Source organism: Pan paniscus, chromosome 19, assembly GCF_029289425.2.
Source record: "Pan paniscus chromosome 19, NHGRI_mPanPan1-v2.0_pri, whole genome shotgun sequence".
In the NCBI taxonomy this organism is placed as follows: domain Eukaryota; kingdom Metazoa; phylum Chordata; class Mammalia; order Primates; family Hominidae; genus Pan; species Pan paniscus.
Window position 1 is genome coordinate 54,545,724 of NC_073268.2, and position 24,771 is coordinate 54,570,494.

Genomic DNA, 24,771 nt, shown 5'->3' on the forward strand with positions numbered 1-24,771 from the left:
GTGCTAACCGAGTCACGGCTCGAGGCCTCTGGGTCCTTCCACGCCAGGTCATTCAGAACCTGAAACCCCCAGCGGAGGTGCAGAGCCGGGGTGAGTCCTGGCGTCCGAGACTTGGAGGACCCAGCCCCCGGAGCGCGTTCCGTTAGTTTCCAGAGCTTTTTCAAACTTTGCCTTCCAAGTGCAGGAGTTCCTTGGTCTTTGCAAGACCCGCAGGCGTCCGCAGTGGTGCAGAGAGGTGCAAGGGGCGCGCCCAAGGCCTGGCTGCGCGCTCAGTCGGGCCCCCGGGCGCCAGGCGCGGGGCGGGCTCTGGGCGGGCGGCCGGGGCGGGGACTGCAGAGCAGGCTGCGCTGCGCGGTACCCACTGCCGGCCTCCGCGCTACCCGGCCGCAGCGCGCGAGTCACATGGAGGCTCCTGAGGAGCCCGCGCCAGTGCGCGGAGGCCCGGAGGCCACCCTTGAGGTCCATGGGTCGCGCTGCCTGCGGCTGTCCGCCTTCCGAGAAGAGCTGCGGGCGCTCTTGGTCCTGGCTGGCCCCGCGGTGAGTAAGGTGGCCTCGGTGGCAGGCCGGTACCGGCGGGCTGGGGACCTGGTGATTTCTGCCTCCGCGGGTGACTTTGGCGGGGTTTGGGGACCGAGCGAGCTGTCCGCCGGCGGGCTCCGGGGAGCATCGTGCCAGGAGCCGGGCGGGCACCCCAGCTCCTCTGCCTGCGTCCCGGCCGCTTTCCGCTCCGCACCACCCGACTGGGGGCCCCGCGGGGCACTGCGGGAACGGCTGGTACGCGCCCGGGCGCACGTTGGCTTGGAGAGGCCGGCGGCTCCAGCCTCCTGCGCCAGGAGACATCGGAGAGCTGGGACCTTTGCGCCTAACGGGGCTCTACCAGGTCCAGGCTGCATTTGCATCCGGGGGTGCCTTCTCTGGGAGCTGATTCCGGCCAATAAAGCGCAAGTTGCCTGAACTTCAAAACACAAGGGAACTTGTTTCTTTGAAAAGCAGCGGTAAAAAGTTCGGGAGCTCTGCGATCTAAATAATCCCGAGGCACGGAGGAGGGGGTGCGTGGTCTGACGTGGACTCAGAGCTGCGAAATGATTTCTTCAGAATTCCGTCAACCTCTACCGAGGAAACCAGAGGCATCCTGTACCACCCCCTCCCCGCCAGTAATTATGTATGTGAAAGAAAAAAGGGGTTTTAATGTGGTTCTTTGTGGGGTCGAGGTGTTCTTATCTGTGGGATTCTTTTCTTTTTAATCATTAGGTTAGGGCTGTTTCTGCCTTGTCTCCTAAAAATAATGTGGTTTTTAAAACCACAAAAACACAATCCTATCCACGTTCTCCTGCCAGCTTGGGTGGTTTTCAAACCGAGAGGGTAGGACGCGGCAGAAGAAGCAACTGGTATGCACTTAAGGCGTGAATAAGCTTTTGACTTTGAGGCCCACATTCTGCACCTGCGTGGGCTGAGGGGGGCCGCTGTGCCCCTGGAGTGGGGGCTCGGTAGTTTGTGGGATATTGTGGCACCCGCTGTGGTGTGCAGGACAGCAAGAGTAATGCCGAGGTCAAAGCCATGGAATAAGATCCATCAGCCATGCTTTCTCACAGACCAGAAAGAACTCATGATTTGGGGCCGGGCGCGGTGGTTCACGCCTGTAATCCCAGCACTTTGGGAGGCTGAGGCAGATGGATCACTTGAGGTCAGGAGTTCGAGACCAGCCTGGCCAATATGGTGAAACTCCGTCTCTACTAAAAATACAAAAATTAGCCAGACGTGGTGGCGGGCGCCTGTAGTGCCAGCTACTCCAGAGGCTGAGGCACGAGAATCACTTGAACCTGGGAAGTGGAGGTTACAGTGAGCCAGGATGGTGCCACTGCACTCCAGCCTGAACAACAGAGTAAGACTTGGTCTCAAAAAACAAAACAAAACAAAACAAAAACACCTCATGGCTGGGCGTGGTGGCTCACGTCTGTAATCCCAGCACTTTGGGAGGCCAAGGCAGGCGGATCACGAGGTCAAGAGATTGAAACCATCCTGGCTAACATGGTGAAACCCCGTCTATACTAAAAATACAAAAAATAAAAAATAAAAATTAGCTGGGCATGGTGGCAGGCGCCTGTAATTCCAGCTACTTGGGAGGCTGAGGCAGGAGAATCGCTTGAACCCGGGAGGTGGAGGTTGCAGTGAGCCCAGATCGCGCCATTGCACTCCAGCCTGGGCAAAAAAACACCTCATGATTTGGAATCTCAAGACCTGGGGCTGCGTGCCCTGCTTTGACCTCCGAAAGTAAGTCAGGAAGCAGCTGTGCAGATTGAAACAGCCTCTTAACCTCTTCTGGTCTCTGCATATTCATTTGTAAAATGGAGATAATAATCATGTCTTGGCTCAACACTCCCTCACAGAGCTGCTGTGAGAAGGGGCTTTCTAAGGCTATTATTGTTTTATTATTATTATTATTATTTTTTTTTTGAGACAGGGTCTTGATCTGTCGGCCAGGCTGGAGTGCAGTGGTGTGATCACAGCTCACTGCAGCCTCAACTTCTGGAGTAGCGGAGATTACAGGCACACACCACCATGCCTGGCTAATTTTTGTATTTTGGGTTAGAGATAGGGTCTCCCTGTGTTGCCCATTGCTTGAATTCCTGGGCTAAAGCAATCCTCCTGCCTTGGCCTCCCAAGAGCTGGGATTATAAGCATAAGCCACCTTGCCCAGCCTGTTATTGCTTTAATAGTATAGCAATAATAATAATAATAATAATAACAGGGCAGGTTTCTGAAATCCAGCCCTCCCAGTAGCCTGATCCCCTTGATGTGGGGGACCTCTCCAGGTCTCCAGGGATGAGCACTAGACTGACATGCTGGGGACCTCACCTTTTCTCTTTGTATGTACATACATGTATACCATTGTGTTTATTACAAATGTCATGCATATTTACTGTAGAAAAAAATAGAAAACCAAGACCAACAAAAGGAAAAAACCCTCTGAAATCTCACCGCTGAGAGGTAATTTGGGAGCTTTCCTTCTAGTCCTTTGTGTGTGTGTGTCTCTGCTTTGTGAAAATGTGATTGTAGAGTTTTGCTACCTGCTTAGTCTCTCATGAAGTGTATGTGGACCGGCCTGGGTCTGTCTCCCATCTCTAATCCCATCTGCTGTAAAGTTTTCTGTTTACTAAAGGGCATGGGATAAGGAGAGACCACCCCCTTCTTTTCCCATGCTCATTGTCCAATACTTTCTTCTCCAAGTGTCCAACATAACATGAGGAAGATGCCCTGTCTGGCTCTCCTCTCTGTAATTTTCTCTCTCATTTGCCATCTCCCTTCCAGACCTCTCAAGTTAACCCTGACCCTTGAGGTCTCACTGGGCTTTAAATGAGGGCTTTGTAAAGAGAGTAACCCATAACACAATGGAAATGTGAGCCGAACGGAGCTTATTTCTCAAAAGATGCATCCATTTTATCCTGGAGAAAGCTTGAGGAAGACTGGATTTGCAAGGGAGGGAACGTGCAGATACCTGGCCTCAGGTACTCCAGCTGTGCCTTCTCTTGGTCATCAGCCTCTCATCACCTGGCTGAATCAAAACAGCAAAAGTTCTGAAAAGTAACCCCAAAGATGGACCCCCGGGCATTGCCCGGGATGTAACAGAGGTGGGATAGCCCAGGCCCCAGCTCAGGGAAATGTTTCCACTTGTGTGGGAAGGAGCTGGCGGACCTTCTAGGGTTACAGGGCAGAAATATCAGAGAAGGCAGGCAGGTTGAGGGGGGTGAGGTGGGGGATCTGGAGAGAACCGCTTTACCTGGGACACACAAAGGAAAAAATGCAGGCTGATCTTTTGAATTGTATCCTGAAGGCAATGGGGAAGATATTGATCAGGAAGTGGTTACTGACACCAGATTCTGCAGGGGAAGCCTGGTCAGAGACAGACAGGCCTAGGCCCGAGGAGGGGAAGACCTACAGGGAAGGTGGTTCCTTCCATTCAAAGGGTGAGAGGAAGTAGTCAAAGATGGCAGGAGCTGGACAGAGGAAAGCCGGGTGAGGTCCAGCCCCCACGCCTCTACTCCCCGTTCCCTCCTCCAATCCGTCCTCACCAAGGCCTTTGGCTTTAGCTCCTTAAATACCTCTCAGAGGGATCCACTTTTTCGTATCTCCGCTCTCATGCTCCAAATGGAGCCACCAAGTCCTTTTCAAACGCACATCTGAGCTTGTGCCTCCTGCTCAGAACCCTTTCCTTGGTTCTGCAAAGCCCTCTATGGCCTGGCCCTGGCCAGGCCTCCAGCCTCATCTCTCATCCCTGTCTCCTGGTTACACCCTCCACCCAGCCTCCTTTCAGTGCCTCAGCCTGGAAAGTCCTCCCCGACAGACAAGTCTCCGGCACCTGACTATTTGACATTGACTTGTTCATCATGCAGGTTTCAGCCCCACTTCATTTCCCGCAGAAACCTTCTCTGAATTCTCTGCTGCACCCCACAGCTCATCATGCAAATGTCTTGAGCTGTGTTATTTATTACGTTTTGAACATCTTTCCCTATTCCACAGATGCTCCTTGGCTTACGATGGGGTTATATGCACTGAAAATATCATTAAGTCAAAATGCCTCTAAAGGATGAGATCACGGATTGCGAGAGTCCTGACTTGCGTGGGACGCATGCTACCCCCATGCTGGCCAATTATCTTCAGTTCCATTGCAAGAGTAATAGCTGCCTTCTTTTCCCCAGAAGCAGGAGGCACAGATGGCCATTTTGTAGTTATGATGGGATGCAAAAACACAAAACAAAATACCCAAAAAACGCTGGCAACACAGTCCACTGTAGAGTGTCAGCTGCCTGCTCTCGTGATGGCAGGGCTGATGGCCCACTGCCCTGACAGGCACTGCAAGTCTGAGACTACACATCACTATCCCGGGAAAAGATCAATATCCCAAATTCCAAGTACAGTTTCTACTGAATGTACATTGCTTTTGCACCATTGCAAAGCTGAAAAATTGTAAGTCAGGACCATCTGTACTGTGGGTCCCGTGGGGCAGGAATGGAGTAATGGTGTCTAACTCACACCTGTTCCCCCAGTGCTGGGATGTACTTTGTGCTCCAAAGACAGTGGCCGTATGTAACCATCTGAGTTGAGAGTCAGGTGGCTGGGCTAGTTGCGAAACCTCCTGGGCTGTGCTTCCTCACATGTAAAAGAAGGGGGGCTGTCCCAGGTGACCTCTCAGCTTCTTTCCAGTGAGTGAACTTTCAGCAATCATGGGAGGGGATAGGAGAGGCTGTCTGGAGGTGCCTGGCCCTGGAGAGCAACTTCTAAAGCTGCCAGGCGCTGAAGGTCTTTATCTGACTGCCAAGTTTGCTTATTGTTGTCTGGCCAAAATCTGAGCAGGGTCACTGTGACAAGAAGGGACGGAAGCACGGTCAGTCTGGAAGTTTCTTTGTTTGAAGCAGGGTCTCGCTGTGTCACCCAGGCTGGAATGCAGTGGTGAGCTGAGCTCAAGTGATCCTTCCTGCTTCAGGCTCCTGAGTGGCTGGAATTGCAAGTGCATGCCACCACGCATGCTATTTTTGGTATTTTCTGTAGAGACGGGGTCTCTACAAAATGTTGCCTGGGCTGGTCTTGAACTCCTGGGCTCAAGCAGTCCTCTTGCCTCAGCCTCCCCAAGTGCTGCAATTGCAGGCATAAGCCACTGTGCCCGGCCCAGTCTGGCAATTTCTGTCATCCATTCAGCTCTGTCCAAGCCACTGCCAGTTCAGGCTGTTCTTCAGACAGCAGCTGCTGAGACATCTAGCGGAACAGGCCTTTGTCCAGAATTGGTTCATTCCCCGGGCACAGAAATATGCTCTGTGACAGCACAGTCCCAGAGGGTCTGGAGCACTCTCAAAGTGTGGCCCTGGACCACATGCATCTTGCCTGGTGTGTATGACGGAGCGTGGGGATATACTGAAATGAAGATTCCTCAGCCCCAGGGAACTCCTGGGTCTTTTTTTTTGAGATGGAGTCTCTCTCTGTCACCCAGGCTGGAGTGTAGCGGCTTGATCTCCGCTCACTGCAACCTCTGCCCCCTGGGTTCAAACGATTCTCCTGCCTCAGCCTCCCGAGTAGCTGGGATTACAGGTGTGCACCACTGCACCCAGCTAATTTTTTGTATTTTTAGTAGAGATGGGGCTTCACCATGTTGGCCAGACTGGTCTCGAACTTCTGACCTCAGGTGATCTACCTGCCTCGGCCTCCCAAAGTGTTGAGATTATAAGGCGTGAGCCACTGAGCCTGGCCTAACCGCCTGGGTCTTGCGATGGGCCAGGGCAAAGGCTCCCAGGTGGCCCTTATGTACATGATCCACAGTCTATGGCCAAGCGTTCACCCAAAGGGCTTGAAACCAGGATCTGAGAAGAGGTTAGTAAATCTGGACTCAAGCCAAGATCCCTGGCACGGACTTTCAGGATGGGCTGACTGCATGAGGCTGCCCGACTCAGGCAGTCGGAGTACAGGGTTGCTGCCGTAACCCTGGCAGAGCTGCGGCAGCTCTCAAAAAAACTTTTTGCTGGCATTGACATTGAAGACGCATCTCACATGGATTAGTCTAACTCAGCTCAACTTCCTGGCCTTTTGTATCCGAGACATCTAATGATTCCCTTGGACTGGCCCCCACCCAAGTGAGAAAGATGTTCAAGGCAGTGCAATTTGTGATGGTAAGATCTGGGCAGCACTCCAAAGGCCGGGCAGTAGGGGAGACCGAGCACACTTCCATGTGAAGCCATGAAAAACAGCTCACAGGTGGCCCGCAAGGAGGCAGGGAACTGTGGAGGGTAAACGTGATGTTCCGTGGGAAAGGAGAAGACAGATTCTCTGAACACAACCGTTTGTTACAGATGATGTGCAAAAGCTTAAAGCACAGTGAACTGAACAGATTTGGAAGTGATGCCGAGTTTACAAATAAAAGGGACCCTGTGGCCTTTAAAGATACATGAATTCACAATTTAAAGAGACACCAAGCTCCACCCAGTGAAACCACAGGGGACATCTGTAAGGGTGGTGACAACGCCCAAATCATGTGGCACCAGTACAGGCCTACTGGGCATCCATTGGCTCTAGGTTTAGATTCTACAGCATCTGGTTCTTCATGTCAGCTTTTTTTATTGACACCTCCACCCCACCCCCTTTTTATTCCCATCTTCTGTCTTATTTTGGCTTACGCAGAACATTGCAAAAGCGCTCCTCACGTTCAGTAACAGGGGGACTGTGGCGATTAGGCTTCTGTGGTAGTGAGAGAAGTGCCTGGATCATGTAGGAATTCATACAAGAAAGATACTTCTCCTACAACAGACACACACACACACACACACCCCCCTAGGGTTAGGAACAGGCTGTGCATGCTCTGAAGGTCTGGGCCCATCACAGGAGTTGAAAACGGTCTCTCCCGGGATGTGGATTCTAGGGAAGAAAAGAGGGAGATCATCGGAACCATTATGGCTCGGGGGCCTGATGAGGTCCTGACGTAGCAATTTTGGGATGGCTGCAGAGCTGGCAGATGGGCTGTGTGTGAGGCTGGTGGAGGTCAGCTCTAGAACCTAAGTCATTGGAGCCCTAAAAGAGGGACCTTTCTGTGGGCTCAGCACAGAGGACTCTGTTCTCCCTGAGAGCGGTGAGAGGCGGCCTTGTGGCTAGACCAGCAGCAGCATCACCAACTCTGGGGTATCGGCTTCAGTGAGGGCCCCATGGGGCAGATGCAGGCAGCGGCGGCAGCAGCAAATCCTTACGCACCCATTCTCTCCTAGGGAGCAGGGGTCAGGTGAACTCCCCATTTTGGGCCGTGTAGCCTGCCAGGGGAGAGGGGCTTCCCCAAGAGAGATACTGGACTGCCTGGGTCTAGTGGGTGGGGGGCAGGAGGTGATTTTAAGTTAACCTCCAGAAATAAGCTCATTATCCAATCATGCAGTGAAAGCACTGTGGAGCAATTCATAGAATTGCCCACTGGAATTTCGAGGAAGAATGGTTCAATATTCCAGAATTTGCCCTCACATCTGAGGCTTCCTAGAATGCAAGGCGTTCAGCAGGCCTGTAATGTTTCACCCTGAGAGTCCGGATCCCGCTGGGACTCCAAGTGGACGATCTCATCGCTACCTCCAGCTCCTCCTGTCTACGGACTTCCTTGCTGGAATGTGTTCTCGTTGTTGAAGGCTGTATTCTCTCCAGTCCTCACTAGGAATCTTGGATAACAAGGGGGTTATCCCAGAAGGCAGCCTCTGCAGATTGCAGAGGAAATTTAATGTGATCTATGGCTTGAGAAACTGAACTGAAAAACCGGAAAGGCAGGCTGGGCGCAGTGGCTCATGCCTGTAATCCCAGCACTGTGGGAGGCCGAGGCAGGCAGATCACGAGGTCAGGAGTTTGAGACCAGCCTGACCAACATGGTGAAACTCTGTCCCTACTAAAAATACAAAAATTAGGTGGGTGTGGTGGCGCCTGCCTGTAATCTCAGCTACTCAGGAGGCTGAGGCAGGAGAATTGCTTGAACCCGGGAGGCGGAGGTTGCAGTGAGCCAAGATCGCGCCACTGCACTCCAGCCCGGGTGACAGTGTGAGACTCTGTCTCAAAAAAAAGAAAAGCTGAAAAGGCTGGGAAGTTCTCAAAAAAGTGATTCTGACCCAGTGGTTGCAAATAAATGTTTTAATATTTCAAGAAGCCTCCCATCCCCAGCCCCAGAAATTGTACATTTGCCTGTGAAAGGTGGCAGAGGCTCACTGAAGTTGTATTTCTTTACTTCTGACTGGACTTGTTGGGTCGGGGTCACACTTGGGGCCCCAGGCTTCCCTGCAATGGTGGGCACTCACCTCCCTTCCCATTCCCCTCTCTTCCCAGTTCTTGGTTCAGCTGATGGTGTTCCTGATCAGCTTCATAAGCTCCGTGTTCTGTGGCCACCTGGGCAAGCTGGAGCTGGATGCAGTCACGCTGGCGATTGCGGTACGTGTGGGCTTTCTGGCAGGTTTACCAACACTGTCTGTGTTTGCCTTCTGCTGCTACTATAACAAATCATCAAAATGTAGTGGCTGAAACCTACACAGACTTATTCTCTTACAGTGCTGGAGTGCAGAAGTCTGAAGTGGGTTTCATGGCGTAAAATCAAGGTGCTGCAACTTTAATTCCCCTTTGCTGTGTAACCTTGCAGATTCCTAGGTTCTGGGGATTGGGATGGGGACATCTGGGGGGGCATTATCCTGTCTATCACATCTTCTCATTTATTTTATTTTATTTTATTTTGGTTTTTTTTTTTTTTGAGATGAAGTTTCGCGCTGTTACCCAGGCTGGAGTGCAATGGTGCGATCTCGGCTCACTGCAACCTCCGCCTCCCAGGTTCAAGCGATTCTCCTGCCTCAGACTCCTGAGTAGCTGGGGTTACAGGCATGTGCCACCACACTTGGTTAATATTTGTATTTTTAGTAGAGATGGGGTTTCACCATGTTGCCCAGGCTGGTCTCAAACTCCTGAGTTCAAGCAATCCACCTGCCTTGGCCTCCGAAAGTGCTGGGATTACAGGTATGAGCCACCGTGCCCAGCCTCACATCATCTTATTTCTTTTCTTTTTTTTTTTTCAGACGGAGTCTTGCTCCGTCACCCAGGTTGGAGTGCAGTGGTGTAATCTCGGCTCACTGCAACCTCCGATTCCTGGGTTCAAGCAATTCTCCTGTCTCAGCCTCCTGAGTAGCTGGTACTACAGGTGCTTGCCACCATGTCTGGCTAATTTTTGTATATTTAGTAGAGATGGGGTTTCACCATGTTGGTCAGGCTGGTCTTGAACTCTTGACCTCAGGTGATCCACCCACCTCGGCCTCCCAAAGTGCTGGGATTACAGGTGTGAGCCACTGCGCCCGGCCTACATCATCTTATTTCTAATCCATGGAACTCGTTCCCACTCTTGGTCCCACAGTTGGGGGAGGGGAACAGTAAAAGGGGAGTTCAGTCTGACTTCCTCAGAGGAACTGACTCCCCCCATGCCCACTCCTCAGTTGTCTGTCTTACTGAGAGTCCTAATCTAGAAATGGGTCTGGAAGGTAAAAATCTAGATCTTTGTGTCCAAACTTAAAATCGGGAGGAACCGCAAATCCTCTCTGTATAATAGATGCAAACCCCCAAAACCAGAGACATGTCATCAATCTCAGCCAGGAATTGTCAGCTGGCCATGTAAGAACAAAGGGCTTGGTTTGTCTAGTTAGGTTGTTTCTAGAGAAGTGGATTCAGTGGCTCTCGGGCAGGTGCATGTTCCCCTTTCCTCCTGCCCTGACAGAGACACAATTTCACTTGATCTGCCTGGTCTCGCCAGGCATTTGAGTTTGCTATCCATGAACTATGCGAAACGCCTGGGAACTAGTCACCAAGTATATGTGGAACTAGCTATGAGTATACATGGCTTATTTTATTTTATTTAATTATTTATTTTGAGATGGAGTCTCGCTCTGTCGCCCGGTCTGGAGTGCAGTGGTGCCATCTTGGCTCACTGCAAACTCCACCTCCTGGGTTCAAACGATTCTCCAGCCTCAGCCTGGGATTAGAGGCACATGCCACCACACCCAGCTAATTTTTTGTATTTTTAGTAGAGATGGGGTTTCACCATGTTGGTCAGGTGGGTCTTGAACTCCTGACCTCGTAATCCGCCCTCCTCGGCTTCCTGAAGTGCTGGGATTACAAGCGTGAGCCACCGCACCCAGCATGGCTTATTTTATTTTGGCTTTAGCGGGCAACATGGACAATCCCAGGCTTAATTATCCATTTTGTTTTTAAGTATTGTATTTGCAATAGAGGAGAAGACAGAAATGCACTTAGCAAGCCTCAGCAGATTCTCTTTGGCCAAGGAATTACAGGATGTGGCCAAGGACTTATCAAAGTCAGTGCTTCCAGGCTGGGTGCAGTTTGGGCTGTTGTCCACAGGTTCCCTGCTGTAGAATCAAGTGGAGGTACCGGTTCCAGATGGGGAGCGCATCAGACATCCTGTGATACCACTCCCTGGTTTGGGGGGCACTGCTCTAGGCTCCTCGAAACTTCAGGGTTTGCTGCTGACCCTGGTGAAGGCGAGCACACCTGGAAAGCCTCTGGCACTAGTCCGGACTTCAGACCGCCTCTGCACTCCCAGTGCCCCTCAGGGTACGGACGCAGGCCATGCTAGGTCTCCAGCAGGCGGACTTTTCTGTGTTACTGTGCCATTGCATTCCCGGAAGAAGTGTCCCTGATACCCGAAATTGGAGAGCAAAGTGACTTTTTAAAAGAGAAAGCCTGGGTAATCACCTCTAGCCTAGGCTTTTCCCCTTCCAAACTTGTACATGTCCTTACCCATCCAAGATCTTGTAACCGTAATAGGCTTGTCAACTTGCTTGTCACAAGTCAATAATCTGAGATGGCAGGTTGCAACAGTGAAAGAGGTTTAATTGTAAGGCCACTGAATGAGGACACCTCAAATCAGTCTCTCTGAGGAGTTTGGGGCAGGGTGTTTAAGGATTTTAGGATTTTCGAATGGGCTGAAGTGTGATTGTTGATTGGTTGAAGAGTGCAGCATGAAGTCATGGGACAGGGAGATGAAGAAACCGTGTTCTCATGCTGATTCAGTTCCTCCTTGTGGGTCTGCAAACTGGTTGGTGTCAGATGTTTCACTGGAATTCAGGCTCTGCTTAATAAATTTTTTTTTTTTGAGATGGAGTCTTGTTCTGTTGCCCAGGCTGGAGTGCAGTGGCACGATCTCAGCTCACTGCAACTTCCGCCTCCCAGGTTCAAGTGATTCTCCTGCCTCAGCCTCCTGAGTAGCTGGGAATACAGGCGCCCGCCACCATGCCAGGCTAATTTTTGTATTTTTAGTAGAGACTGGGTTTCACCATATTGGTCAGGCTGGTCTCAAACGCCTGACCTCGCGATCCACCCACCTCGGCCTCCCAAAGTGCTGGGATTACAGGCGTGAGCCACTATGCTCGGCCAGAAATTTTTTTTTTTGAGACAAGTTCTCACTCCATTGCCCAGGCTAGAGTGCAGTGGTGCAATCTCAGTTCACTGTAACCTCTGCTTCTTGGGCTCAAGTGATCGTCCCACCTCAGCCTCTGGAAATAGCTGGGACTACAGGAGCATGCCACCATGCCTGCTAGTTTTTGTACTTTTGTAGGGACGAGTTTTCATCATGCTGCCTAGACTGGTCTCAAACTCCTGGGCTCAAACGATCCTCCCACCTTGGCTTCCCAAAGTGCTGGGATTACAGGCATAAACCACCGCACCTGGCCAACAATTCTTAAACAATAGCCTTATCATTGTAACACCAGAAATCCCATCTGTAGGAACAGTGGGGATGTACATGGCCAGTGTCTGGTGCCACATGACTTTCAGTTATAAGGAAGTGGGTCAAAGTGCAGCCTGATTAATACTATAGTTCTAGGCCGGGCGCGGTGGCTCACACCTGTAATCCCAGCACTTTGGGAGGCCGAGGCGGGTGGATCACGAGGTCAAGAGATCAAGACCATCCTGGCCAACATGGTGAAACCCCGTCTTTACTAAAAATACAAAAATTAGCCGGTCATGGTAGCGCACGCCTGTAGTCCCAGCTACTCGGGAGGCTGAAGGAGGAGAATCACTTGAACCCGGGAGGTAGAGGTTGCAGTGAGCCGAGATCGCGCCACTGCACTCCAGCCTGGGCAACAGAGCTAAACTCTGTCTCAAAAAATATATATATTATAGTTCTGTCCAGAATTCTTGTTAAACCTGTGAGAATGGCTTCAGTATGAGTGGGGTCCAGGCAGCTAACAAAGTTGGTAAAATTGACTTGTGAATGCTGAAGGAGGAGCTTTGCAGGCTCTTATCAATACACACAGGGATTTTGTCTTCCTTTCCTCCTTTAACTCTGTAGGGCCTTATCTTTGGGTTTATTTGCAGGTTATCAATGTCACTGGTGTCTCAGTGGGATTCGGCTTATCTTCTGCCTGTGACACCCTCATCTCCCAGGTAAATGGAAGTGGTCACAGTGACCTCAAACATCTTTTCTCAAGTGTAGATGGAAGAGCCCCACTGGCAGGAAGAGTTCAGCAGCCAGCACTTGCAGCACCTATCAGCCAGCAACTCCTCTTCTCCTGGCCTGCTTTCTTTGAAATGTCACTAGGTTTCTTTCAGCCTTGTCAACTAGTTTTTGTCTGCACAACTGCCTTACCCTATATTTTGATCAAATAGGGGACATTTTGTAAAATTCCCTTCTATTGCACCCCACGTTTGAATTTGGTATAGTTCTGTGGTTCTCAGAATTGAGCGTGCATTGATTGAGCTTGGAGGGCTTGTTAAAACCCAGCTTGCCTGGCCCCACCCAGTGGCAGGCTGGTAAATGTTCAGCAACCAGGCCTTGGGTGAAAGGGGAAGGAGGGAAACACATGACTGGCAGTGTTTGCCAGTTCCAGGGGTGTAAGTATTTCCTCTGGTTAATTTCAGACTACCAGAGATGTCACTGAACCTGGAGCTGGAAGAGATGTGCACGACTTGAAAAGATGTACAAAATTTGGCTTGTTTTGTTTTGAGACAGAGTCTTGCTCTATCGCCCAGGCTAGGCTGCAGTGGCACACCCACTGCTCACGGCAGCCTCGAACTCCTGAGCTCCAGCGATCCTCTTGCCTCAGCCTCTCAAGTACCTGGTATTACAGGCATGTGCCACTACACCCAGCTAATTTTTTGTAGAGATAGGGTTTTGCCATGTTGCACAGGCTGGTCTCGAACTCCTGGGCTCAAGCAATCCTCCTACCTCAGCCTCCCAACATGTTGGGATTATAGGCATGAGCCCCAATGCCCAGCCTGGCTTTTTTTTTTTTTTTTTTGAGATGGACTCTGGCTCTGTCACCCAGGCTGGAGTGCAGTGGCACAATCCCGGCTCACTGCAAACTTTGCCTCCCTAAAAAAAATTTTTTCCAGTCTCTAAAAATAAATGAAGTGTGAATTTCAGATTGTTTACCTCTGCAAAAGAAATTGTTTTAAATATAATTTTTTTTAAAAAAAGGTACGGATCTCTGAATCCTACCCTGTGTGAATTAAGTCCAGAATATCATTAGTGAGAGTTTTGAAAATGTTCCCCTGGTGATGCTACTGGAAGCTGAGTTTGAGAAGCATCTTTCATACCATCCTTCTCCTACCTAAACACTGGGGCAAAGTCTCTAGGGCCATGGGCTTCTTTTTTTTTTTTTTTTTTATGAGACAGAGTCTTGCTCTGTCCCCCAGGCTGGAGTGCAGTGGCGTGATCTCAGCTCACTGCAACCTCTGCCTCCCAGGTTCAAGCGATTCTCCTGCCTCAGCCTCCTGAGTAGCGGGGATTACAGGCGTGAGCCACCTTATCCAGCCAACCTGCTTCTTTGTGTGGCACAATTGAAGGCTTTTAGGGGACAGCTGGGGTGCTGGGTCTGTGCTAATGGGCTCATTTTGGCTGTGTGCACCCCAGACGTATGGGAGCCAGAACCTGAAGCACGTGGGCGTGATCCTGCAGCGGAGTGCGCTCGTCCTGCTCCTCTGCTGCTTCCCCTGCTGGGCACTCTTTCTCAACACCCAGCACATCCTGCTGCTCTTCAGGCAGGACCCAGATGTGTCCAGGTAAGATGGAACCTGTCGCGGCGGGACTTGGCGTCCATCCCACGGAAAGATTATCCTATCTGGGTGCAGCCAGGGCCAGGGACAAGGCTGCACACCAAGGTGGTGCTCATCTCTCCTTGGCTGACGTCTCCTAGGTCTTAGTACTTTCCACACCTGGCATCTGAGATGTACTCCCCCTTGCCTCCTGGGTGACTTGCATGGTTAAGAGTTTTAAATGAAAATAGATTTGCAAGCACCCTCCATGTGGGATGGTAGTTTGTGACGTTTGCTCAAAGTTTAGTTATTCTTGACCTTCGTTGATATTAAAATCACCTGGGTGCTTTCAAACCCACCTGTGCCCCTGCTCCCTACCACCCAAGATTTTTCTTTTTTTTTTTTTTTTGAGACCAAGTCTCACTCCGTCCCCCAGACTGGAATGCAGTGGTGCGATCTTGGCTCGCTGCAACCTCTGCCTCCTGGGTTCAAGCAATTCTCCTGCCTCAGGCTCCCGAGTAGCTGGGATTACAGGCACCTGCTACCACGCCTGGCTAATTTTTGTACTTTTAGTAGCGACGGGGTTTCATCATGTTGGCGAGGCTGGCCTCAAACTCCTGACCTCACGGGATCTGTCGCCTCGGCCTCCCAAAGTGCATGAGCCACCATGCCCGGCCAGGATTCTCTTTTAATTGGTCTGTGGTGAGGCCTGGGTATCGGTATCTTTCAAAGCACCCTAGGTGATTCTACTGTGCTGTCAAGTTTGAGACCCACTGATTTAATTGGGTAAGAGCTTTTAAAGCTCTTATCTAGACCAGCGGCTCTGAACCCAGGAGACGTTTGACAATTGGCAGTAGGAGGGTGCTCCTGGTAGAAGGCAGGAGGCTGTGGAACATCCTGCAGTGCTCGGGACAGCACCGCACAACAGGTGGAGAATTACCTGGCCATAGTGCTGAGGTTGAAAAACCCTGTCCTAGACATAAAGATATAAAATAATCAAGAAAGGTTATCTGGGTTATAAGATGACAAGCTCTATATGTAAATTTTCACATTTGCTCCGCATTTTTGTTTTTTTTTTGAGATGGAGTCTCACCCTGTTGCCCAGGCTGGAGTGCAATGGTGTGATCTCAGCTCACTGTAACCTCCGCCTCCTGGGTTCAAAAGATTCTCCTGCCGCAGCCTCCCGAGTAGCTGGAATTACAGGCGGCCGCCACCACACTTGGTTAATATTTGTATTTTTAGTAGAGACGGGGTTTTACCGTGTTAGCCAGGCTGGTCTCGAACTCCTCAGCTCATGAACTGCTTGCCTCGGGATTACAGGCTGGGATTACAGGCGTGAGCCACCGCGCCCGGCCTGCTCCAGCAACTTAAGCCCATTAATCTGGAAACAGCCAAGAATGGAAAAGGCAGTTTTAGTTATTTTCTTCTGCCTAACTTTCCCTGGAAACAGAGGCCTCCATCACAGTTTTTGTTTTCTTTTTCTTTTCGTTATTTAGGCTTACCCAGACCTATGTCACGATCTTCATTCCAGCTCTTCCTGTAAGTGCTCAAGGGCTAAGAGATTCCCTTCTTGGGGTCCGTGGGTGAAAGGTAGCCACCATATCTGTGAGCTCAGTGTATTGGCTCAGTCTTAGATGATTCTTATCTGTGGTGTTGGTGCCTTCAAGGAAGCCTGTTTTTATTTATGCCTGTTAAGGACACAACAGATGTTCATCTCAAGGAACACCAAGATTGAGGCTACTCCAGGACGTCTGGAGTAGAGCTGGAGAGACCTCCAGAATCATCCATGGAGAAGAGTGCAAACTTTTATTGTAAACAAGGGCAAAGTCTCACCCATCTCAGAACCCCTGAGGGTGTCACTTAGAACCTTTAGACTTTTTTTTGGTCTGCTGCGTTTGACCACAGAACCTTAAGCATGGGTTAATGTTTGACACAGCAGTGTGTGGCCAATGAACAATGAGAGCTAAGTGGTTTTTTTGTTTGTTTGTTTGGTGTTTTTGAGACAGGGTCTCATTCCATCACCCAGGCTGAAGTACAGTGGGATCGTCATAGCTCACTGCAGCCTTGACCTCCTGGGCTCAAGCCATCATCCTGCCTCAGCCTCCTGAGTTGCTGGAACTACAGGCACATGCCACCACACTTGGCTAATTTTTTAATTTTGTAGAGACAGGGTCTTGCTAATTTTTTTTTTTAAGATAGGGTGTCACTCTGTCACCCAGGCTGAAGTGCAGTGGCACAGTCCTCACTCATTGCAACCTCTGCCTCCCTGGCTCAAGTGATCCTCCCACCTCAGCCTCCTGATGAGCCGATACTACAGGTGCACACCACCACGCCCAGCTAATTTTTGTATTTTTTGTAGAGATAGCATTTTACCATGTTTCCCAGGCTGGTCTCAAACTCCTGGGTTCAAGCAATCCATCTGCTTTGGCCTCCCGAAGTGTTGGGTTGCATGTGTGAGCCACCACACCTGGCCTGAGAGCTAAGTGTTTGTTATTCAGCTGGAGGCTGTAGCTGAATTAGTCTGTGGGGGCTTCCATAATATAATACCACACACTAGGGAGCTTAAACAACAGAAGTTTATTTTCTTACAGTTCAGGAAGCTGGAAGTCCAAGGTCAAGGTGCAGCAGGGTTGGTGTCCTCTGCGGCCTCTCTCCTTGGCCTGTGGACGGCCACCCTCTGCAGGTTGTCCCCTGTGCATTCATCCCCCGGTATCTCCTGTCTTCTTATGAGGACACGAGTCCTATTGGATTAGGGCCCCACCCTAATGACCTCATTTTAATTTAATCTCCCCTTGAGGACCTCCAAATAGTCACACTGGGGACTAGGGCTTCAACATACGGATCTAGGGACACCATTTGCCCTCACAATTGGCAGTGTGCTCACTTACTTATCCTGAAACCTTGTAAATGTGACAGTCTTTCATGATTCCACCACATAGGACCAGTCTATATGGAGGTGCCCATCTGGAGTGTGCCTGGGGCCTCCTTTCCATGCCAGTGTCCCCAGAAGAGTCCTGGCCATTCACCCAGGGAAACTCCACCTCCTTTTGCCAGATGGAGGGAATATGCTTGGGGCATATGCACCCATAAAGAAGATGTGGGAAGCCCCTGGGCCATAACCCCCTGGCCCCAGCCCTGTCCTGAGACGACAGCCTCTGTGGCTCCGTGCGGGAGCAGAGGGCAGCCGAGCCTTGGCTGTGGCTCCTAGCTCCCTGCCGTGTGACCTCACTGCTGTGTGGCAAGGCTGAAACATTAACATTCATCTCTCTTGTTCTCTTGTAGGCAACCTTTCTTTATATGTTACAAGTTAAATATTTGCTCAACCAGGTAATACTGACTGTTCTCTTCCTTTGGGAGGCTAATGGGAGTTCGTACCTTTCTGGGAATGGGGGCCCTGAAGATACTCCAGGACCAGGGACCCCAGGGTGGAGGGAGCTCACTGCTGGGAGCCACTGAAAGATATTTTTTCAGTGTTGTGCACACAGAACTTGGATGTCAAGAGGTTTGTTAAGTGATATCAAGGAAAGAACATATTATATTTGGCTCTGGAAAACTCTTATCCAATTCCCACTTGGAAATATTGTCATTGGCAGGGTGGGCTCAGAGCCGCAGTGTTCCTTGGCTCTGCATTTTAAGCAGTGTCCTGGAAAGAAGGGTGCATGCCCATTTGCTCCTAAGACAGAGCGCAGGCTGGGGGCAGCTCGTCTGGCAGAGAGGGAACCAAACTGTCTGCTCTGTTCTGTCTGAATGGCCCCACTTTTCTCATTGAGGATGTAAGAGCTCAAACTCTAATGACACCTAACGTCAGCCAGAACTCCTCCTATGTGATTAAACAGGGCCAAAGGCCCTGGCTTGGTAGGGGTGGATTTATGAAATCAGCATATGTGGGACTCTCTACATTCTTCCAGATAAGTCCAGGTAAACAGGGGTACTCGGCAATGGATCCCGGCCACACTGGCGGGCTCTCCAGGCATGTGCAACAGGAAGGGCCAGGAGGGGAGGAGGAAGAAAGGAAGTTTCCCACCTATGCAGTGTTCTTAAAGTTAAGATATTCTTCTATTAGAACAAAATTTTTAAAGTAGATATGGGGTCTTGCTATGTTGCCCAGGCTGGTTTCAAACTTCTGGCCTCAAGCAATCCTCCTGCCTCAGTCTCCAAAAGTGCTGGACTTACAGGTGTGAGCCACTGCATCCGGCCAGGATATTACTCTATCAACAAAACAAGAATATTTAGAATCCCGATTAGCATAGAATGACATATCAGAAATAGGTGTAGACTAGAGAGAAGGAAACCCACACATTTCATCCGGCTTTGGGCTGTCTCCTTTTGATCTAGACCCTTGCTAAGGCAGCATGGATGCCTTAGCACCCTGCAAGGTCTTCTCCTGGACTCAGTCCCCCAACCACTGTGGTGGCCCTAACCTCAGGGTCTGATGTGACCTGCTGAGGACAATGAGTGTGAAAGTCTTCTTTCCTGTTCTCTGGGGCACAGGGAAAGGCATGGAAGTAGGAGCCACGAGCTGAGATGGGTTGGGAGCTTTGAACTTGGTTACAGAGGACACGTGGAGTTTCCAAGGTCGGGAAGGAAGGCAGGGGATCCTAGACAGGTGCAGATCCTGTTCCTAGGGGCTGGGGCCCGCAGAGTCTCTTTAGGCCACTGCGGTGGGAGGGGATGCAGTGAGATGATGGCATCGAGAGGCGGGCTGGCCCAGCGTCAGCGTGCGCAGGGCCTTGTGTTCTCTGCTGGGGCATTTAGTTTTGGGAAATTAACTAATTGGGAGAGGAAGAGGTGAGAGTTATGGACATGATCCAAACAAATAATGGTGAAGGTCTGTGATGAAGAGTTTGCGTTGTGGGAGCAGTGGGAGATACGATGATGGGTGGGTTCTGCAGAAATGGCAGGGGTTGTTGGGCCCCCAGGGTGGAAGGAGTTTCTGTCCTGGGGCCCTTCCCTAGGAAGACAGGGCAACCATTAGCTGAGTGTAGAACCAAAGAGAAGCAGCTGGGAGTTTGGAGAAAGTGAATGCCCTCGGAGAGGGCGGAGGGTGGGAACAGAGCCAGATGGTATCGGGGGAAGGGAGACTTTCAAGTAGGAGAGTCAAGAGGGCTTTGGAGGAGAAGGTGACTCCACTGGACATGGAGACGCATGCGTGTTGCAGGCTTGGCCACCTCCTCTCGTTCTCCCACGAGCCTGCTCCTCTGCCTTCCATTCCATCGCAATGGGTGGAATTCCGTGGCCTCGGCCATTTTTGCTCCCAGTAACCTGTCTTTTTTGTCCCTGTCACATCCTCGACTCCATCTTTCCTTCCCTCCCACATCTGGTCAGTCACCTGGTCCTATAGCTTCTGCCTCCTCCCAATCCTCCATGCCACCACCTGAATTCATTTCTTTCTTCCTTTTTTTTTTTTTTTTGAGATGGAGTCTCTGTTGCCCAGGCTGGAGTGCAGTGACGTGACCTCGGCTCACTGCAACCTCCACCTCTGAGGTTCAAGCGATTCTCCTGCCTCAGCCTCCCAAGTAGCTGGGACTACAGGCGTGTGCCACCACGCCCAGCTAGTTTTTGTATTTTTAGTAGAGATGGGGTTTCACCATGTTGGCCAGGCTAGTCTCAAACTCCTGACCTCAGGTGATCCACCCGCCTTGGCCTCCCAAAGTGCTGGGATTACAGGCGTGACCCACCGTGCCCAGCCCTGAATTCATTTCTTGCCATTTGTCCTCTGTGTCCTTTCAGAGGACCTTAACCTGTCTCCATCCACTGCCATCTGCCTGAAAAGTAAATCTGATCACTAATTCCCTTGCTACAAACTAACCAGGGCCTCCCCATAAATATGTGGCCTACACAAGTTGTCGGCCAAGACCATTGTCCTGGCCCCATCAGCCTGAGACCACCAGAGACAGGACTGCAGGCCAGTGGGTTTGCAGTTGTGTTTATCGGCCTGTCGCAGTGAGAGAGACTAGAGAGGCTGTGGGATGCCTCAGCAAAGGAAGAAAAGTTATTATAAAGGTTTGAAGAAGGGTGGGGTTCAGGTGACATTTAAGCGAAACCATGGTTTGATAGGCGCTGAGCAGATCTGTGACTGAGGGGCCCAACATCAGGCCTGGGCTGTGACGTGGACCGGGTGCTCCTCCTTTGGAAACTCAAGGCTAAGAAGGATGTTGAGGGTGGACAGATGTAAAATGCCACATCCAGGACCTCCCACGAAGCTCTGTGCCTGGGTTGGAAATTGAGGCTACTTTTTTGTGTTGACATGATTTTGAGCCTCCACGCAAGAGTGGGGTGTTTTCTTTTTACTGAAATGATTTCAAACAGCAATGTTTCTGAACAGTCTGATTTTAGACAACAAAGTTTCTCAGTGAGTCAGAAAGCACTCGTCATTCCACTAGGGGAGTAATGACACTTTATGGGGACAGCGTGACCTTGGGAGAAAGGAGGTTTCCTTTTACGTTTGCACTGACTTTATCTGCGTCTGCTATTCTATCCGGATGCGGGGCAGGACAGAGTTTTACTTCCTTGGTCTGATGTAATTTTACTTTCACACCCTGTCTTACTTTGAGACACCAAACAGTCTGGATGTTTCACCAGTCCTGTACTTTTGAAAGTTAGACATGTTGGAATCCCTTCCGTATTCTAGAAAGAAACTCTAGTTTCTTCAAGATCTTAGGTCAATTTTCTGAATTTCTATTTTGGTGAAGAAAGTATTCTCATTTTCTCCTATCATCCAGTGTCAAAGGTGCCTTGTTGACCAATTTAGCCCCTGCCAGTCCTTGCACTGTTGGAAATAAGCCATTTATCTTCTTCCTTCCCTGCTGCTGAACATATCTTGCCTGTGTCTCTCTGTGGCCAGAACTCCGCACTTTATACCTCAAAGAGAGAAGGAAGAGAAAGGGATGGGAGAGTGGAAAGGCAGGAGCAACAAGGACATGGCCTCCCCAGTTAAGCCCCCCAGCTATGCCTGTGACATCCACTAAGCAGGCCAGCTGGAGCCTGTGTGTGCTTGGGTAGCAGAAAGGCAGTCCTATTCTGTGGATCTCAAGGATGGCATGCGGTGTCCTTTTTCCAGGGAATTGTACTGCCCCAGATCGTAACTGGAGTTGCAGCCAACCTTGTCAATGCCCTCGCCAACTATCTGTTTCTCCATCAACTGCATCTTGGGGTGATGTGAGTCCAACATACTCTTGGGACAGGGAGAAGGGATGACTTGCATGTGGTTTTTCCAGGAGGGAGAAGAGTGGGCTCTTCAGCTGGTTCTTGTGTCCATGTGTGGTCTCTTTCTTGCACACTGTGGAAAGCACTGTCAGGGATGGAGGGTGAGGCTGCTCTGGGAAGAAGACCTTGGCCTGCTGAGGACGGCACGGGAAGGGATGAGTCTCCCCTCCTCACTGAGTGGGGCAGGGAGAGGCGCAGGATGGTACCTCCCTCTCATTGGGACTGTTCTTTCCAGAGGCTCTGCACTGGCAAACTTGATTTCCCAGTACACCCTGGCTCTACTCCTCTTTCTCTACATCCTCGGGAAAAAACTGCATCAAGCTACATGGGGAGGTAATGACTGCCCTTTTGTCTTCCAACTGGGATGTGGGTTTTGTCTCAGGTTGAGTTCCAGCCCGATGGCCAGATCTCCTGGAAATGTGTGTGTCCCCCCCACAGGCTGGTCCCTCGAGTGCCTGCAGGACTGGGCCTCCTTCCTCCGCCTGGCCGTCCCCAGCATGCTCATGCTGTGCATGGAGTGGTGGGCCTATGAGGTCGGGAGCTTCCTCAGTGGTCTGTATGAGGATGGATGACGGGGACTGGTGGGAACCTGGGGGCCCTGTCTGGGTGCAAGGCGACAGCTGTCTTTCTTCACCAGGCATCCTCGGCATGGTGGAGCTGGGCGCTCAGTCCATCGTGTATGAACTGGCCATCATTGTGTACATGGTAAGCAGGGGAGCCGATCATGGGGAGGTGCCAGGCGTTTTCCTTGCTTGGTATCTGAAAGAGTCTATGGATGAGCACAGGCATTCGTACATGAATCATTTGTGAAATGATGGACAAAAGTCAAATCCCATCCTTGAGCCTGGGAGGGTACCTCTGCTACAGCTGGATCTTCCCTAGGAACTGAAGGGGGGCTGGAGAGAAACTGCACATGATCTGCTGGTTCTCCATCTCCTAACGCAGCTCCCAGCTGAATCTTCCCTTGAAAGATTTGATTTTGTTTCCACACTTTTAGAATCTTTTTCAGTTGTCACAACACAAATGCCTTGAGGGGCCAGGTGGGTGGCATAGCAGAGGGATGAGGCTGGGTGTATGACCATAAACATCAAGCTGCCTGTGTCACTATGCCCGCTCCTGCCTGGTTCTGAAGCCTCTGAAAACACAGTGTGGCTACTGCAAGGTAGATCCCCGAAACAACTGAAAGCAGGGTCTTAAAGGGATTTTTTTTTTTTTTTTGAGATGGAGTCCCACTCTTGTTGCCCTGGCTGGAGTGCAGTGGTGTGATCTCGGCTCACTGCAACCTCCGCCTCCCGGGTTCAAGCATTTCTTCTGCTTCAGCCTCCCAAGTAGCTGAGATTACAGGTGCCTGCCACCACGCCCAGCTAATTTTGTATTTTCAGTAGAGACAGGGTTTCACCATGTTGGTCAGCTGGTCTTGAACTCCTGACCTCAGGCGATCTACCCGCCTTGGCCTCTCAAAGTGTTGGGATTACAGGCGTAAGCCACCGCGCCTGACTTGTTAACTGTGTTCACAGGAGCATTATTGACAGTAGACAAAAGGTGGAAGCAACCTATGTGTGTGCGGGTGAATGAAATGGGTTCTATGCATACAGTGGAGTATTATTCAGCCTTAAAAGGGAGGAAATTTTGATCATAGAGAACACTAGTCATTAGGAGGCTTTTCTTTGGCTTTATTTTCCTGAAAACATCAACTGGAGATTCTGAAGGAAGCAAGTACCATTTTAGAAATGTAAAATTAAAAACAAAGGGAGTTTGTAATGTGGGGAGAAACTCAAGCCAGCAGATATGCTTGGCATTTTTTGCAGTATTAACACTTAGATTTTTTCCCTCTGATATTGGTTATGTTTTAAAACATAGAGTACACATTTTCTGTTTTGTTTAAGAATTATTCTCTTGCAGACCTATGTTTTTTGTTTTTGTTTGTCTATCCTTGGCAGAGTTTTTTAACATGGATTTTTTACTTCACTTTTAATATTTTATTTACATTTTATATTTGAGTAAATTCATTAACTATATCTAAGTCAAAATGCTTAATGGTATATAGGATTCCACTATATGTGATATACTTTTAAAATCAATTTCCTATGGTTGAATAGTTTATTTCCAATGTTTCAATATTAACAACTCTTCAAGGAACATCCTAGGAAAAAATATCTTCATATACTTGTCTGATTATTTCTTTAAGATTCGTAAAAGTGAAACAAAGGTATGATTTTATGTCTTTTGAATATATTTCCATATGCTTTCCAATAGGCTTGTAAGAATTTACACTTGTATTTCTTAATCAAAAGAAAGATGTATGCCCTTTCCTCAGGTTCACCAGTTTTGTCACATTTATTCTGTCTGGTCTATCTACACAGTCCATGTTCAAATACTATATCAATACAGTCAATTCAAAACAATACCAATTGTTCTGGTAATGCCCCTTATCACTAATTTTCCCCTAGCATCATATCTCTTTAGTGTCCTTTAATCTGGAACAGATCTTCATTGTTCCTTCGTCTTTCTTGACCTTGGCATTTTTGAAGAACATAGGCCGTTATCTGTAGAAGTTCACTCAGTGTGGTGCAGCTGATGTTTCCTTATAAATAAATTTAGATTGTCCGTTTTGGGCAGGAAAGCTAGAGAAGTGATGCTGTGTCCTTCTTAGTGCACCATATCAGGAGGCACATGATGTTGATCTGTCTCAGTGTTGGTGATACTACTTTTTACTTGTTGGTGGTTGTTTTTATTTTACTTATTTTTTTTTTTTTTAAGACAGTGTCTTGTTCTGGTGACAGCGGCCTGATCTTGGCTTACTACAGTCTTGACCTCCTGGACTCAAGCAATCCTCCCACCTCAGCCTCCTGAGTAGCTGGGACTACAGGCATGCACCACCACTCCCAGCTAATTTAAAAAAAAAATTTGGTCTTGTTATGTTGCCCAGGCTGGTCTCAAACTCCTGGGCTCAAGCAATCGTTCCACCTTGGCCTTCCAAAGTGCTGGGATTACAGGCACAGCCATTGCACCCTGCCAGTATTAACTTTGATTGCTTGG

General features: G+C 49.8%; 1 protein-coding gene across 4 annotated transcripts in view; it reads left to right on the plus strand.

Annotated features, from left to right (window-relative positions):
- The first annotated feature begins 329 nt into the window (after positions 1-329).
- The window catches only part of SLC47A1 (solute carrier family 47 member 1), a 44,775-nt gene continuing 20,333 nt past the window's right edge, over positions 330-24,771 (plus strand). For all 4 annotated transcript variants that reach the window (XM_003807275.6, XM_008959367.4, XM_008959366.5 and 1 more), the window contains exons 1-10: positions 330-537; positions 8,827-8,928; positions 12,868-12,936; positions 14,405-14,553; positions 16,023-16,065; positions 17,809-17,853; positions 21,587-21,684; positions 21,968-22,065; positions 22,171-22,284; positions 22,370-22,437. In XM_003807275.6, the coding sequence (XP_003807323.3) occupies positions 403-537; positions 8,827-8,928; positions 12,868-12,936; positions 14,405-14,553; positions 16,023-16,065; positions 17,809-17,853; positions 21,587-21,684; positions 21,968-22,065; positions 22,171-22,284; positions 22,370-22,437 (921 nt within the window). In that variant the 5' untranslated portion in view covers positions 330-402. The remainder of the gene's footprint in view (positions 538-8,826; positions 8,929-12,867; positions 12,937-14,404; positions 14,554-16,022; positions 16,066-17,808; positions 17,854-21,586; positions 21,685-21,967; positions 22,066-22,170; positions 22,285-22,369; positions 22,438-24,771) is intronic.